Consider the following 13,301-nt stretch of genomic DNA (forward strand, 5'->3'; position numbering starts at 1 on the left):
ATGTTTTAATTCAATGCTCAATGAACAATTATTAAATGCATACTGTGGATTTTATTCTAGTCTGCTGAAGGACGCAGAAATGCATACAGAGCAATTGTTCAAGCCCAACCACCTCATCTCAATAACATATATCTGGCAACACAGGTTTGTATTTGTGGAACTGACATCGATATTTTATTCTTGCAAATCTAAATTACCTTTTTCTTTCTTTTCTCATAGAGACCGGAACAGCTACTCAAGAGAATGCAGCTTATGGAACATTGGGCTAGGTGGGAGGTAAAACAATGATCTAAGAACACAGACGTGATTTGACTTTGAAGTAGACTGTAGTTGTTTGCTAAATATTATTTGTTTATGGTGAAAATTAAATTAATCACTTCATACCTCACAGAATCATGTTTCATGCAGATCAGCAATTTTGAGTATCTAATGCAGTTAAATACTCTTGCTGGGCGGAGCTACAATGACATCACCCAGGTTCGTTTTCCAGTAATTGTGCAATATGCTCCTTAGTTCAAATTACTGGAATTATTTTCTTACAAGTTGCTTCCTGTAACAGTACCCTGTTTTTCCTTGGATTCTTGCGAACTACAACTCAAAAAATTTAGATTTGGATGAACCATCTTCATATAGGGATCTTTCAAAGGTTATCATGCATTCACTCTCCTGTGTTGCTCTAAATGAAGTAATTATTGTTCTGCAGTTGGAGTTTTATGTATTTATTTAATTATTTATTTAGTTATTTTTGGCAGCCTATTGGCGCACTAAATGCTGAACGTTTGGAGAAGTTTCTGGAGAGATACTCCAGCTTTGATGATCCAGTTATCCCAAAGTTCCATTATGGTTCACATTATTCTAGTGCTGGAACAGTAAGTTCTGTTCCATCTCTTTTTCAGTTCTCTCATTGCATGTTTAAATATAAATCTACATGCAATATCACTAGTATAATGATTTTATGTCTTGCTATACATAGAATTACACAAGGTGTTATATACCTGAGTTATATTAAAACTATTTTTGCTTGAGTTATTCTTCTGCTTTTTTTTCCCAATAATATGATGGAAATCACATAATGTTGCAAATTTTGTATATGTATGTATTAGGCACAAACACTTTTTTTTTTAATTATCATATATTTAAGGTCTTTCTGTTTGAAAGGAGCAAACTCCAAATCCTCATGATAAACTTTTAAAAACTCCAAAATGTAGTATGATTCTTTAGAATATGTACAAATTGTCTCATTTTAATTTTTAATTTTGTGCATTTAAGAAAAGTCACCATGATTTTTCCAAGAAACATCCAACAGCAAAATTTATTTAGAAAAAAACTTTACTGATGTTATCGTGGCTGATATTTGTGAAATAAACAAACAAACAAACTTAGATCTCTGTATGTATTAGGGAGATGTCAACTTCTATGACTTCTTGAGGTCATTAACATGCTCACCACAAATATATACCCTTAACCAATTTAAGGATGACCTGGTGGTTTTGATGTATTATTTGACCCACCATAGGCATTTCAGTTGTCTTATTAGAGCAGATGAGTCATTCTTTCTCTTTTTGACATTACTAAATTCCTCATGGTGTGAGAATTAGTGCATAAAAAATGCAGTGCTCTTTTTTGAATTGTTAGGGGTATAAATTTGCAGTGAACTTGTTAATTTCCATGAATGACTATGGAAGTTAACTCCAATGCACACACATGCATGCATACACGTGATAATTATATATTCATGCATGTGTGTGTGTGTGTGTGTGTTAATTGTTTGCTCTAGGGAATAATAAGTGAGAACATGAGGTATAAGGACCATTGGGTATCTAAACAACTAGCCCTTTGCTGGTTGAATTACTTATTCAGTCAGATCTGTTTTGTGGTTTCCATAGCTGAATTTCAAATAGGCCCAGTTACAATTCAGTTCTAAATCCATTTATACATAAAACAAGGACAAAGTAGGGTCCAATGACTCCAATGTTTAATCAGATATGCGTCTGAGCCTATGTAACCACAACACGGCAAAAGGGTCGCCGTACCCATGTCGACACACGTCAACACGGGCGCAGGTACCGATTATAGTGCGGGTACGCCACGGGTCGGGTCCTGCACTATGCCACAGTTTTGGGTCCAGCACAGACCCGAAATCCTAATATGACGTTCTACAATTTGAATTTCTGGATGAGATCGATCTTGGTGTCTTTTTGTTCTTTCAGGGTTTGGAGTGAAGAAAAGTGGCGACAAATAGATCTGTTTGATCAACGTGGTTAGTTTGTCGATGATATTGGCGACAACGGCTTGATCAATGACCACTTCCGGATTATCGGCAAACCCCAAAAAGGATTCGTGTGTGCAAGTGGGGCACTGGTTTTATCTACCTCATCACCCCCATTGCTCTTGAGAGACGCTTCTAAGAGCTCCCTTCCCTCTTTCTGGCACTAACAACCCTTCTTCCAATCCACCAACCTGTTACCAACACTACCACCATGTCCAACCCCCTGATTCCTCTTTGGGTACTCCTAATCATCCATAACCATGATCGCTAAAATCGCCACGGAAACGGAAACGGAAACGGAAACGGAAACGGAAACAGAAACAGAAACAGAAACAGAAACTGAAACTGAAACAGAAACAGAGAGAGAGAGAGAGAGAGAGAGAGAGAGAGAGAGAGAGAGAGAGAGAGAGAGAGAGAGAGAGAGAGAGACCTACCCCCTCCATCTTCTTCTTCTTGTTCTCCCTTCTTCGTACCCCAAAGAGAGAGAGAGAGGCGGTGGGAGGAGACCCTTTCCTCTTATTATTCATTTTGTAAAATTTCAGAACACCCACTCTTTATTCATTTTTTAATTAGACCCCTTTATTTATTCAAAATATCATTTCAGGACACCGCTTTATTCATTTTTTACATACACCCCCTATTTTATTCAAAATATCATCCCACAACTCCCTTTTTTAATAAAAACCAATGTTTTAAAACCCGTGACTCGGGACTCGACTCGTTCTTTATTGACTCGTGACTCGGCGGGTCAACTCGGTGACTCGGACCGGGTTTTGTTAACTTTTGATTTTAAAAGAAAAACAATTTATAATTTGTCTCAAACCATGTTTTTCAGTAAACAAGAGATCCTTGGGTTGTGTTAAGGCATGTAATCACTGAAACTGGGAGAGAGATGTGACTCTTTCTTAGGTTGCTTTTGAACTGATAACAATTGGCATCAACTAAATTAGCTTGGTTTTTGCTTGTATTACTCCCTGGGTTTGTCATTTTCTAGTTAAACTATTCATAGAGAGCAGTAGCATTGAAAAATGCATAGGCTGATCTCTGCCAGACTATCTCACAGGAATATTCCCAACTTACCAGTTACCCTTGTGTCATGCCCCCTTATACAGTATTCTTAATGAAAAATTGAACAACAATGGCATGGCATGTGTCCTTTTTGTTGTCCATGTGACCATATATAAATGTACATCCTTGACAAATGAACAAAGGTCATTAAAAGCAACTAATGCTGTAGCAAAAAACTCTAGGATAGCCTGCTAAATAGCCTTCACTTTTCTTTTTTAGACAAAGGACTATGGAGTAAGTTGAAGAATAACTATGGTGTAAGTTGAAAAATATGAAATTAAGTGGCATGACAAAAATTCTCGAAAGAGATGCAACATATAAAATCCTGGTTGTTCACTCCCAAACAGAGCTAAAACTCTTTTCCCTATGAACACTGGCTCCTAATGTTGTTTCTTATGAATTAGCGGGATTTTTGTATTTTGATGGTTCTGTGCATTGTCAAGCAATCAAGAACTTATGTGAAGCTCTGTTGACATTTGTCTTATTGGTAGAAATTTATGGAAACATTACGAATCCTCTCTTGAGTGACTTCTAGCTACTGGCTACCACAAGGCCAATTACCAGTTTCCAACATATACTTAGTTCCTTAATTTTATGCTTCTGATAATACATGATGAATATTATAGTTGATTATGCTATGATAGTGATACCTAGTACCTCTTACGAAGTTAACACACACACACACAGGGAAGATTCAAGAGCACACATACCACAAATCCAATGAGCACATCAGTCCACCAAATAAGCCAACACAAGGACCACTAAGGGAACACTCACAAGAGACCCTAAGGGTCTGTCTGATTGCTTGTCCAAGATTGGACAGACCCTTAGAACATAATAGACAAAACATATGTTCTGTCTGTAACAACCGTACTTCGTCCCATGTTTGTTTCAACTCAAATAAAAAATCAAATTTCAAATATCCCAGAATTCGCCCAAGTCAAGCCCGAGTCTTGGCAAGCCGAGTTTGCCTCACCGGGTTGACTCTTTGGAGGGCCGAGCCGAGCCGAGTCAACGAGTTGACTCGGCGAGTTTTAAAACCATGATAAAAACTACTAAAAACTGCATTGGACCTACAAACCATTATATGGATCTTGCATTGGATATATATATATATATATATATATATATATATATATATATATATATATATATATATATATATATATATATATATATATCGCCATGTCCCCGTACCTTCATTTTTTCAAATTGCTGTGTCGTACCCTGTACCCGTACCCGTACCTGTACCCGTACCCGTACCTAGGTGACATAAGTTTGAGCCCTCCTCCTTTTATGATAAGGACAATTATGTCTTGTCTAGTGCACAGTTTTAATCAGTTTGCATTCAAAGGGAAGAGTTGTATGTTGCATAGCTAGTTGTTAACCCATATTTCATGCATTAATACTCAAAATTCACATAAATTTAAAAATACAAAAATACCAAAAATATTTTCTAGTAACTGCATTGTTTTCAAACTTAACCTTCCATCTGTTTGCGACAGTCCCTTTCCCTCAAGAGAGAGAGAGACAGAGAGAGAGAGACAGAGAGACTTGTCTTAGGGAGGAAATTTCTAAAATTGCCAGTGTTAGATCTTTCAAATTCTTTGGTAAAATGTCCAAAAATTGATTCTGAGGCTTATCTGGATATATGAAATGAGGTTGTCTTATAGAATATCTCAAATGCTGTTTTCTTTCTTGAGGAACTTGCATGATCAAGATTAGCCAAGCCGGGGTTGGCATAATCAGTCCCCTTATAACTTCTACTGAAGTATTACTAGATGCATACATGACTTAGATATGAGATTTAAGGACTATATATGTGTATATATATGGGTTCCCAAACTTTCACTTTCAAAGGCTTCTTCTTCTTTGCACCCAAATCTATGGTTTTGTTGTCTTTTAGGAGATTGCAATGTGCAGCCTGAGGGATGAAGGGCATCATGTGTAGCTTGTTGCATCTCAATGCAGGCAAGAGGCCCTTTAATTGCTTGTGATGCAGTCTGAAGGGCAACAGGAAAGGAAAGAATTATTTCCACTCCAAGGATGTCACTGGGGTCTGATTGCCGATAGCAGTATTGTTTGCTCTGAAAGGAGAGGCTTTGCACAACAACTGTAACTGCCAAGCATGTTTGAGTCTGCTCCTTTCTCGTCATTTGTAGTGGTGTGCTGGTGTGCACTTAGGAAAGAATTCTTGGTGGGGGCCTACCACCATCTTGGGAGGAGCCATAGAGGTGAAAGCTTCACCTATGGTTTTGAACCCAAGCCTTTCCAGCTACGGAGTCTAGGGACCGACATGGTGATTGGTTTAGGTAGGATGGCTAGCCTACTATGGGGCACCTATAGGGATTAGTGCCCGAGACTGTGATTGACAAACTAACGTATGTGACTCACCCTTGGGAATGGATAAAGGAAACATAGCATGTCACAAGAGCAAAGCAGAGGACGATTCTCTACCATGATTTCTGTTGTTAAACATAACTAGGATTTCAACTGTATGTTAGTTTCATCTCCTACATTGTCATCTTAGGCATCTGTTGCTGTTGTATCTTGAATTATTAACTTTTCATGAAGAATCATGCATGCTTATGGACTGTTTGTTTTCTCCATAAACCTGTGTTGCAGGTCCTGTATTATCTTGCTCGAGTTGAACCTTTTACAACTCTTTCAATTCAACTGCAAGGTGGAAAGTTTGACCATGCCGACCGGATGTTTTCGGACATTGGTGCCACTTGGAATGGTGTTCTGGAGGACATGAGTGATGTCAAAGAGTTGGTACATCTATTCCTTACAGACTGTATTCAATTGATAGGCTGATATCAGTTAGTGTAAAATTCATTGAATTTAGACGTTCATATATGTTTCACCTTTCTTCATGTACCTGGGTGAGATATTTGTCTGTCTCTCAGAGTTCAACCAGTTCAGAAGAGCTGAGTTTCTAAAATTGGCCATCACTTAATCTACTTTATTCAGATGAGGAATCAATGTTTCTTTCCATATTAAAATTGTTGTTGCTTTTGTTTTCTGAATCCATGTCATCATCATTCTTGTTGTCAATGTTGTTTATTTATGTTTATGACTTCCAGATGGGTCACTCCTGCCTATCCCATGTTTGATCTTGGTTTTGTACTTTGATTTGAAAATGTGACTGTCCTGAAGAATTCTGATCATTCTGATTCCTATATCATGAGTTCAGGTTCCTGAGTTATTTTATCTCCCCGAGGCTCTAACAAATGATAACCAGATTGATTTTGGCAGAACACAACTTGGAGGGAAGCTTGGTGTGTTGTCTTTCATCTTACTAACGAGTTTAAAATGCCTCATTTTCTTCTTTCCATGAGGAAAATTACCAATGAGCGGGGGTTTAAAAGCACTCTTAATATTTGTTTGCAGATACAGTGAAACTTCCCCCTTGGGCTAAGACTCCAGTTGATTTTATCCATAAGCATCGTAAGGCTTTAGAGAGTGAGTATGTGTCAGCACACCTACATGAATGGATTGATCTCATATTTGGGTAGGTCCATTCCTCGCCGTGTCTTCAATTACTTTCTAAAATAATGATGGTCCTCTGCTAGTAATATTCTCCCTATGCTGTGTGGTTTTCTATAACATCTTCAATTCTAGTAATTGCATTTATTTTCATTGGCTGCTTTTTCAAGGTATAAGCAAAGAGGGAAGGAAGCTGTTGCAGCTAATAATGTTTTCTTCTACATTACATATGAAGGAGCTGTTGATATTGATAAAATTTTTGATCCAGTAAGTCTAGTTCCTTTGGTGCTGTATTTTCATTCTTATATATATATATATATATGTGGAATTATTCATAACCTTTTCTTGCTTTGTTCTTATGTATAGGTACTCAGACAAGCAACACAAGACCAGATTGCATACTTCGGGCAGACTCCTTCTCAGCTTTTAACTACTCCTCATTTGAGAAGACGGCCTTTAGAAGAGGCATTACATCTGCAGGTTTGATTTGTCCATCCATTGTTTGAAGTTTCTTTTTTTTAATCAAGTATTTTTAGAAACTGCCTGTCAGATATTTGGCTTCTTTTTACAATTGTTGAGCTCATGCATCTCTAGAATCAATTATTGGCAGTGACCTCTCTTTTGCCATGTCACATGGGTACTCCTGTTTTAACTCCCCTTATATGTCACCTGTAATGGAAAACTTCACCAACTAAATCTGTATCCATGTGACAACCCTTTTCAAACCTTGGAATTCTAAAAGAAAATAACCAGGTGATCAGTTATATTACAATTTAAATCAAATCCTAAATGGTGGTGCTCCTGTGCATAAAAATGTAAGAGCATTTCCCTGAATATCTTTCATCAATTTCCAAAGTTTGTTTATAGTAGCACCCGTCCCTTACAGTGAAAATGGGGTCTCCATATCACTACTTGTTCCTCTCTATATGCTGCCAATACTTATGAATCTATTTTACTTTTATTTGATACTTGAATTTCAGTATTCATTGGTGGAGTTTTATTAGAAATTTTGAAGCTCTTTTATGAGCAAGCTGGGTAGCAAAGCTTTACTTATTTTTCTCAACTAATTGTCTGCTCTTGTGTTTGATAGACCATCTTCCGGAACCCAACTAAGCTTAGACAATATGTGATTCCAAATCCTGAATGGTGCAATGTGCCTGCTGCTGCTATTTCTGCTTCACCTGATTCTATCATAACGGTTGATTCAAATGCCCCAGCCGTACATGTTGCTTTCCATAAGTGGCAGTCAAATACACCTGATGGCCATGGTATGCCATTTCTCTTTCAACATGGGAAAAGTATTGCTAGCTCAAGTGGTGGAGCTTTCATGCGGATGTTCAAAGGGCAGCCTGGATCTGGTTCTGATGACTGGCATTTTCCACGAGCATTGGCTTTCCCTACTTCTGGTATTAGAAGTACTGCTGTGGTTGCTATTACTTCTGATAGTGGCATCATCACCGGTAAGGGCACACAAAACTTGAATTAGCATCCTGGCTTGTTTGTACATTATTATTTTATATTCAAATGTTAATGCACATGCTTTGATGTTTTTTTTAAACCTCTAGATTCTTAAAGCATTTTTATCTTGAGTAGGAAAAACATTTCATGGATCGTCAAGTTGTTTCATACCCAATTTTCATCTTTTTTTAAGGGAAATGCTTCTGATGTCTGATTATTATGGCTTAAGTGGTGGTTGTGTTGAATCCTTCTGCTCCTTATTCATCATAACACTCCAAACTGTACATGAAATCCAAAATATGATTCTTGTTTTGAAAATGTTCATCTTTTTATGGTTTCTTCTTTGATATATTGGTGCTGAATGTTCACATCACACAAATGGTCCTTTATTACCTATCACTGAAAAATTGAATGCAACCTAAGCATTTTGTTTTTGCATTCATCGGTGACCTGTTCTAGGATGAAATTTTTTAGCCATCTAGGAGTTATCATTTGACTGCTGCCTTTAACCCCTTTGTCGCTGTCAGGTGGACATGCAGATAACACTGTGAAGTTGATATCATCTGATGGGGCCAAGACTATTGAGAGTGCAGCAGGGCATTGTGCCCCAGTTACTTGCCTTGCAATTTCACCTAATGGCCATAATCTTGTTACTGGGTCTCAAGATACAACACTAATCCTCTGGCGATTACATCAAATTTCTGCATCACATTCAAGCAACATTTCAGATCCCTCAACAAATGCTGCAACACCTAGTAGTCCGTTAAGTGGCTCGGGTGCTGTCACTGAAATCAGCAGGAAGCGTTTCATTGAAGGCCCTATACATGTTCTACGAGGCCATCTCAGTGAGGTGCTTTGCTGTTGCGTTAATTCAGATATTGGTATTGCTGTTTCCTGCTCCCAAGCTCCAGGGGTGCTTCTGCATTCTATTAGGAGGGGACGACTATTACGCCAGCTAGATGTTTCCATGGCACATGCAGTCTGCCTTTCATCACAAGGAGTTATAATCACATGGAACAAGTATGATAAGAAGCTGTGCACCTTCACAGTGAATGGAATTCCCATCGCTATTGCAACCTTATCACCCTTTTTTGGTGACATAAGCTGCATAGAAGTTTCAGTTGATGGAGAAAATGCAGTGATTGGTGTGAGCTCATCTGCTTTGGATTCAGAAAAAGATAATGGTGTTTCAAATGACAGGGAGTTGGAAGCAGATAAAAGTGAAAGAGGTTCTTTCTATCTACAAGTGGATGATGAAGAAGCAAACAAATTCAAAGTTCCCGTGCCCTCTATATGCTTTTTGGATCTCCATACGCTTAAGGTTTTGTGTCCACAAATTTTCTCTTTCAAATAATCGTCTTACCATATCTGATGTGCATATTTGATCAGGTATTTCACACTATGGAGTTAAGAGAAGGACAGGATATTACCGCATTGGCATTGAACAAGGATAACACGAATCTGGTTGTCTCAACAGCAGACAAACAGTTGATGGTTTTCACTGACCCTGCTGTAAGTTTGTTACAACATTGTCACCAGTATCACACCTTGCTATTTATTGGAGCTCTCTCTCTCTCTCTCGGGGGGGGGGGGGGGATCTTTATAAAAATATTGACATTCCAAAAAGAACATGAAAGATACCATAAAATTAAGCAATGAATATAATTATTATTTTCTTAGATAAATACAAACAAGAGGAAGAAAAAAGGTTTTAAAAATCGAAAAAAACAAGAAAATATTGCATGCTTCAAATATAAAAGCAAGTGAAATCTTTTAAAATAAAAAACTCTTTTGTAGAAAAATGTGGTTTGGCTATCTTGAGCTTGGGCATGTTCTGCTGATATGAATTAGGTTCTAGATGAAAAATTTGTAGATTTTCACAGGGCCATAACCTCTCTCTCTCTCTCTCTCTTGTGTATGTGTGTGTTTAAGTGAGAAATAATTCTCAGATGTGACTGCCTGCTGTTGCATGTGTAATGTAATGTTACACATGCGAGATTTGAAAATGCTTCCCTAGACAACTATTTGACTACAAAATAGCCTGCATAGACAACATACACATACATCCCTTTAAAACAAAAGTGGCATTATGATTGATCTATCATATGCTAGTTTTTAGTTGGATTGCATGTTTTCAGTCATTGATTTTGACCAGTATGTTTTTTGGGTTGGCAGTTGAGCTTAAAAGTTGTAGATCAAATGCTTCGACTTGGCTGGGAAGGTGATGGGTTAAGTCCTCTCATCAAATAGAAACATGGTTATATGATGATCATTGAAAAAAAGGTTTGGGGGATTCAGCATTACCTCATGCCATATGGCCTCTGTAAATGGAGCAGCATTACAGTTGCTCCTAGTAATACCTCATGTATATCATTGAAGAGGCCAGTTTTTGAAGCCTAGACATAATTTTTGTTTTCTTGTTTTTTATAGGCTGTTTACACATATTGGTTGAGGGGAGCGGGTGTATGTTGTATATTCTTTGGTTGGGCTTTTTGAGTTTTGGGTGGGTTTCTCCTCTTGACCAATGGTGTGTATGCTTGTGAACCACATAAGCTGTATTTTGTGCCATTCCTTATTATTTCATTTTTTTTTGGACGTTATCCATCAGTGTACTTATCCATCTTTTTGAGGCTAGAAGGAGAAATTTTACCAGCCTGTTTAATTTTGGTGATATTTCATGTTCATATCATTTGCAGTTCTTCCATTGTGGAAGTTTTACTAACTATAATTTCAAATTGTTCTTGTTCATTGTAAAGACTTATTTGTTTATGCATGGCCTGAAGCCGGGATTTTCATATATGCATTTCTAGATCAACAAACAGTTCCCTACTTTGTTAGCCCAAGGGAAGATGCAGTGAAGGATGAATAGCGAAAATTTTTCACCTTTGCTTGTTCTCTAATTCCAGCTTTAGGTTACAGTGAATTATGTTAGTTGCCTCAGAGAATCCACTTGAATGCATTGTCAGTGGTGCTATACAGTAATGTGGTATTATTTATTTTTTTATTTTTGGATATTTAACGAAGGGAAACCTCCCAGTTCGGGTGGTGCAGCTCAAAAAAATGACTACTGTATGGCCCACCACTAAGCGACTAAAACCTCTTGCGCACTTTCTACACTAGAGAACCTGCTTTTGGCCTGATGGCAAGGGACACAAACTCTGGATGTCAAACTCTTCAACTTCAATGCCTTAAGCCGACCCACTTAGCTGCGTATGCTGAGCCCTTGTGGGCAATGTGGGAAGGCTTTTGTTTGATTATGCCTCATAGTGTTGGGAAACAAGACAAGCCCTTCGTGGCTTGGCTTGTGTTCAGCTCGCAAAGAGCTTGTTCGAACCCACAACCCATTTTAGAAAATTAAGCTCAAACATCCACAACTCATTTCTGAATCATTGAGGGCCAGTTAGTCACTGAAGCATTTAGGGACTCTCTCTCTCTCTTCATGTCACTCTAACAAAAGAGAAATTTTCATAAAACTAAACGTGTAAAATTTTCTTTTTATACCAATTTTTTTCACCCCCAAACTTGGTCAAGTATTTCAAGAAAATAAGCTCATTCTGCTTATTCTGCCATGTATGATTTAAATATAAAGGAATGCATAATATATTGTTGGAAAAAGACGGGGAAAATGCCATATTTTTTTTTGGAAAGTCTAGCTGGGGTTAGGCAGACCCTTACGGGTTATACAACTATACCATTGGGTTTTGAACCTGGAACGTCCCAACACAAGGTGACGTGCACTAGCTGCTCCTACCAAACAAGCAGGGCCTTGTGCATAAGAAAAGCTTAAGGGGCCTCTAAAATAAAAAAGCTTAAGGCACCTTGCCATGATGCTATCTTGATAGATTTTGATCTAGTGGGAGGGGAGATCAGGTGCCATGTAATTGCTTGGTATGCTGCTGCACCTGATCATGATGCTATTACTTAAAAGCTTGTTATAAAAATATATATTATTGTTTAATATTAAAAACGTAAAAAGTAAAGGAAAAGTGAGTGAGAATGACAAGAAACAAGAGGAAGACATTAAAATATCTTTTTTTTTCATATAAAAGAAAGACTTTACATGGGGAACGCTACTGTTTTTTAAAAAATTCTACCAGTTTAGCCTTTCCATGTTAATGCTTTCGTAGGGGTAGAGGTATAAAAAGATTTACACAAAAAGTGGCAGGTGGTGATAAAAACTGAGGCTTGTACTCTCACAATAGTAATTTTATTTACGGTAAGAAAGGATTACATAAAGATTGTCGGCTCAGCACTTTTGTAAGAATGTTGCATGAAATAAGGCTTAAAGAAGTGAAAATGAGTTGATTTGGGAAATGAGAAGGCAACGGGATTCCCGCCAAAAGAAATTATGTTTCTCATATTTCTGAAGAGAGTTTTCCAACGCTACCCCTCTTTTAGGGAAGTGAAGTGAGTTTCAGAGAAGTGACCTTTGATGCTTTAGGTAACTAAGATTAAAAATACCATTTGTGCAATTTCTTGAAAAGTAAGTTTTTAACATACAACAAACAACAACAACTACCAACTAAGCCTTCATCCCAAAACAATTGGGGTCAGCGATATGAACCAAAAAAGAAATTCATTTTGGGTCTTCCACATGAATCATTTTCCTCCAATCATTTCTATCCAATGCTATGTCCTCGGTGAGGTTCAAAGCATTCATATCCTTTCCTATCATCTCCATCCAAGTCTTCCTAGGCCTACCCCGACCTCTTTTAACTATTATATTTTCCCATTTCTCCAACCTTCGAACTTGAGCATCATTAGGCCTTCGCCAAATATGTCCAAACCACCGTAAACGATTCTCTCGCATCTTATTTTCAATGGGTGCAACACCTACCTTCTTACGTATCTCCTCGTTCCGAATCTTATTTTTTATTGTATTTCCACACATCCATCTAAGCATCCGCATCTCAGCTACACTCATTTTTTGAATATGATGTCTCTTGGCAGCCCAACATTCCGTACCATATAGTAAAGCGGGTCTAATAGTCGTCCTATAAAACTTTTTCTTCAACTG

At 37.7% G+C, this 13,301-nt stretch overlaps 1 protein-coding gene across 2 annotated transcripts in view; it reads left to right on the top strand.

The window, feature by feature from the left end:
- The window catches only part of LOC149840174 (WD-40 repeat family protein / beige-like protein), a 42,170-nt gene extending 31,317 nt beyond the window's left edge, over positions 1-10,853 (top strand). Inside the window, exons 19-32 of one of the 2 annotated variants that reach the window (XM_090003063.1) lie at positions 61-144; positions 220-276; positions 409-477; positions 560-646; positions 753-869; positions 5,963-6,112; positions 6,534-6,618; positions 6,731-6,851; positions 6,997-7,093; positions 7,193-7,306; positions 7,917-8,286; positions 8,812-9,605; positions 9,674-9,796; positions 10,460-10,853. In XM_090003063.1, the coding sequence (XP_089859189.1) occupies positions 61-144; positions 220-276; positions 409-477; positions 560-646; positions 753-869; positions 5,963-6,112; positions 6,534-6,618; positions 6,731-6,851; positions 6,997-7,093; positions 7,193-7,306; positions 7,917-8,286; positions 8,812-9,605; positions 9,674-9,796; positions 10,460-10,534 (2,343 nt within the window). In that variant the 3' untranslated portion in view covers positions 10,535-10,853. Of the gene's footprint in view, positions 1-60; positions 145-219; positions 277-408; positions 478-559; positions 647-752; positions 870-5,962; positions 6,113-6,533; positions 6,619-6,730; positions 6,852-6,996; positions 7,094-7,192; positions 7,307-7,916; positions 8,287-8,811; positions 9,606-9,673; positions 9,797-10,459 lie in introns of those variants that run through there. The other variant, XR_016431387.1, reaches the window with a different exon arrangement.
- Positions 10,854-13,301: the final 2,448 nt, after the last annotated feature.

The sequence above is a fragment of the Nuphar pumila genome, chromosome 4, assembly GCF_984573655.1.
Source record: "Nuphar pumila chromosome 4, dmNupPumi1.hap1.1, whole genome shotgun sequence".
NCBI lineage: Eukaryota > Viridiplantae > Streptophyta > Magnoliopsida > Nymphaeales > Nymphaeaceae > Nuphar > Nuphar pumila.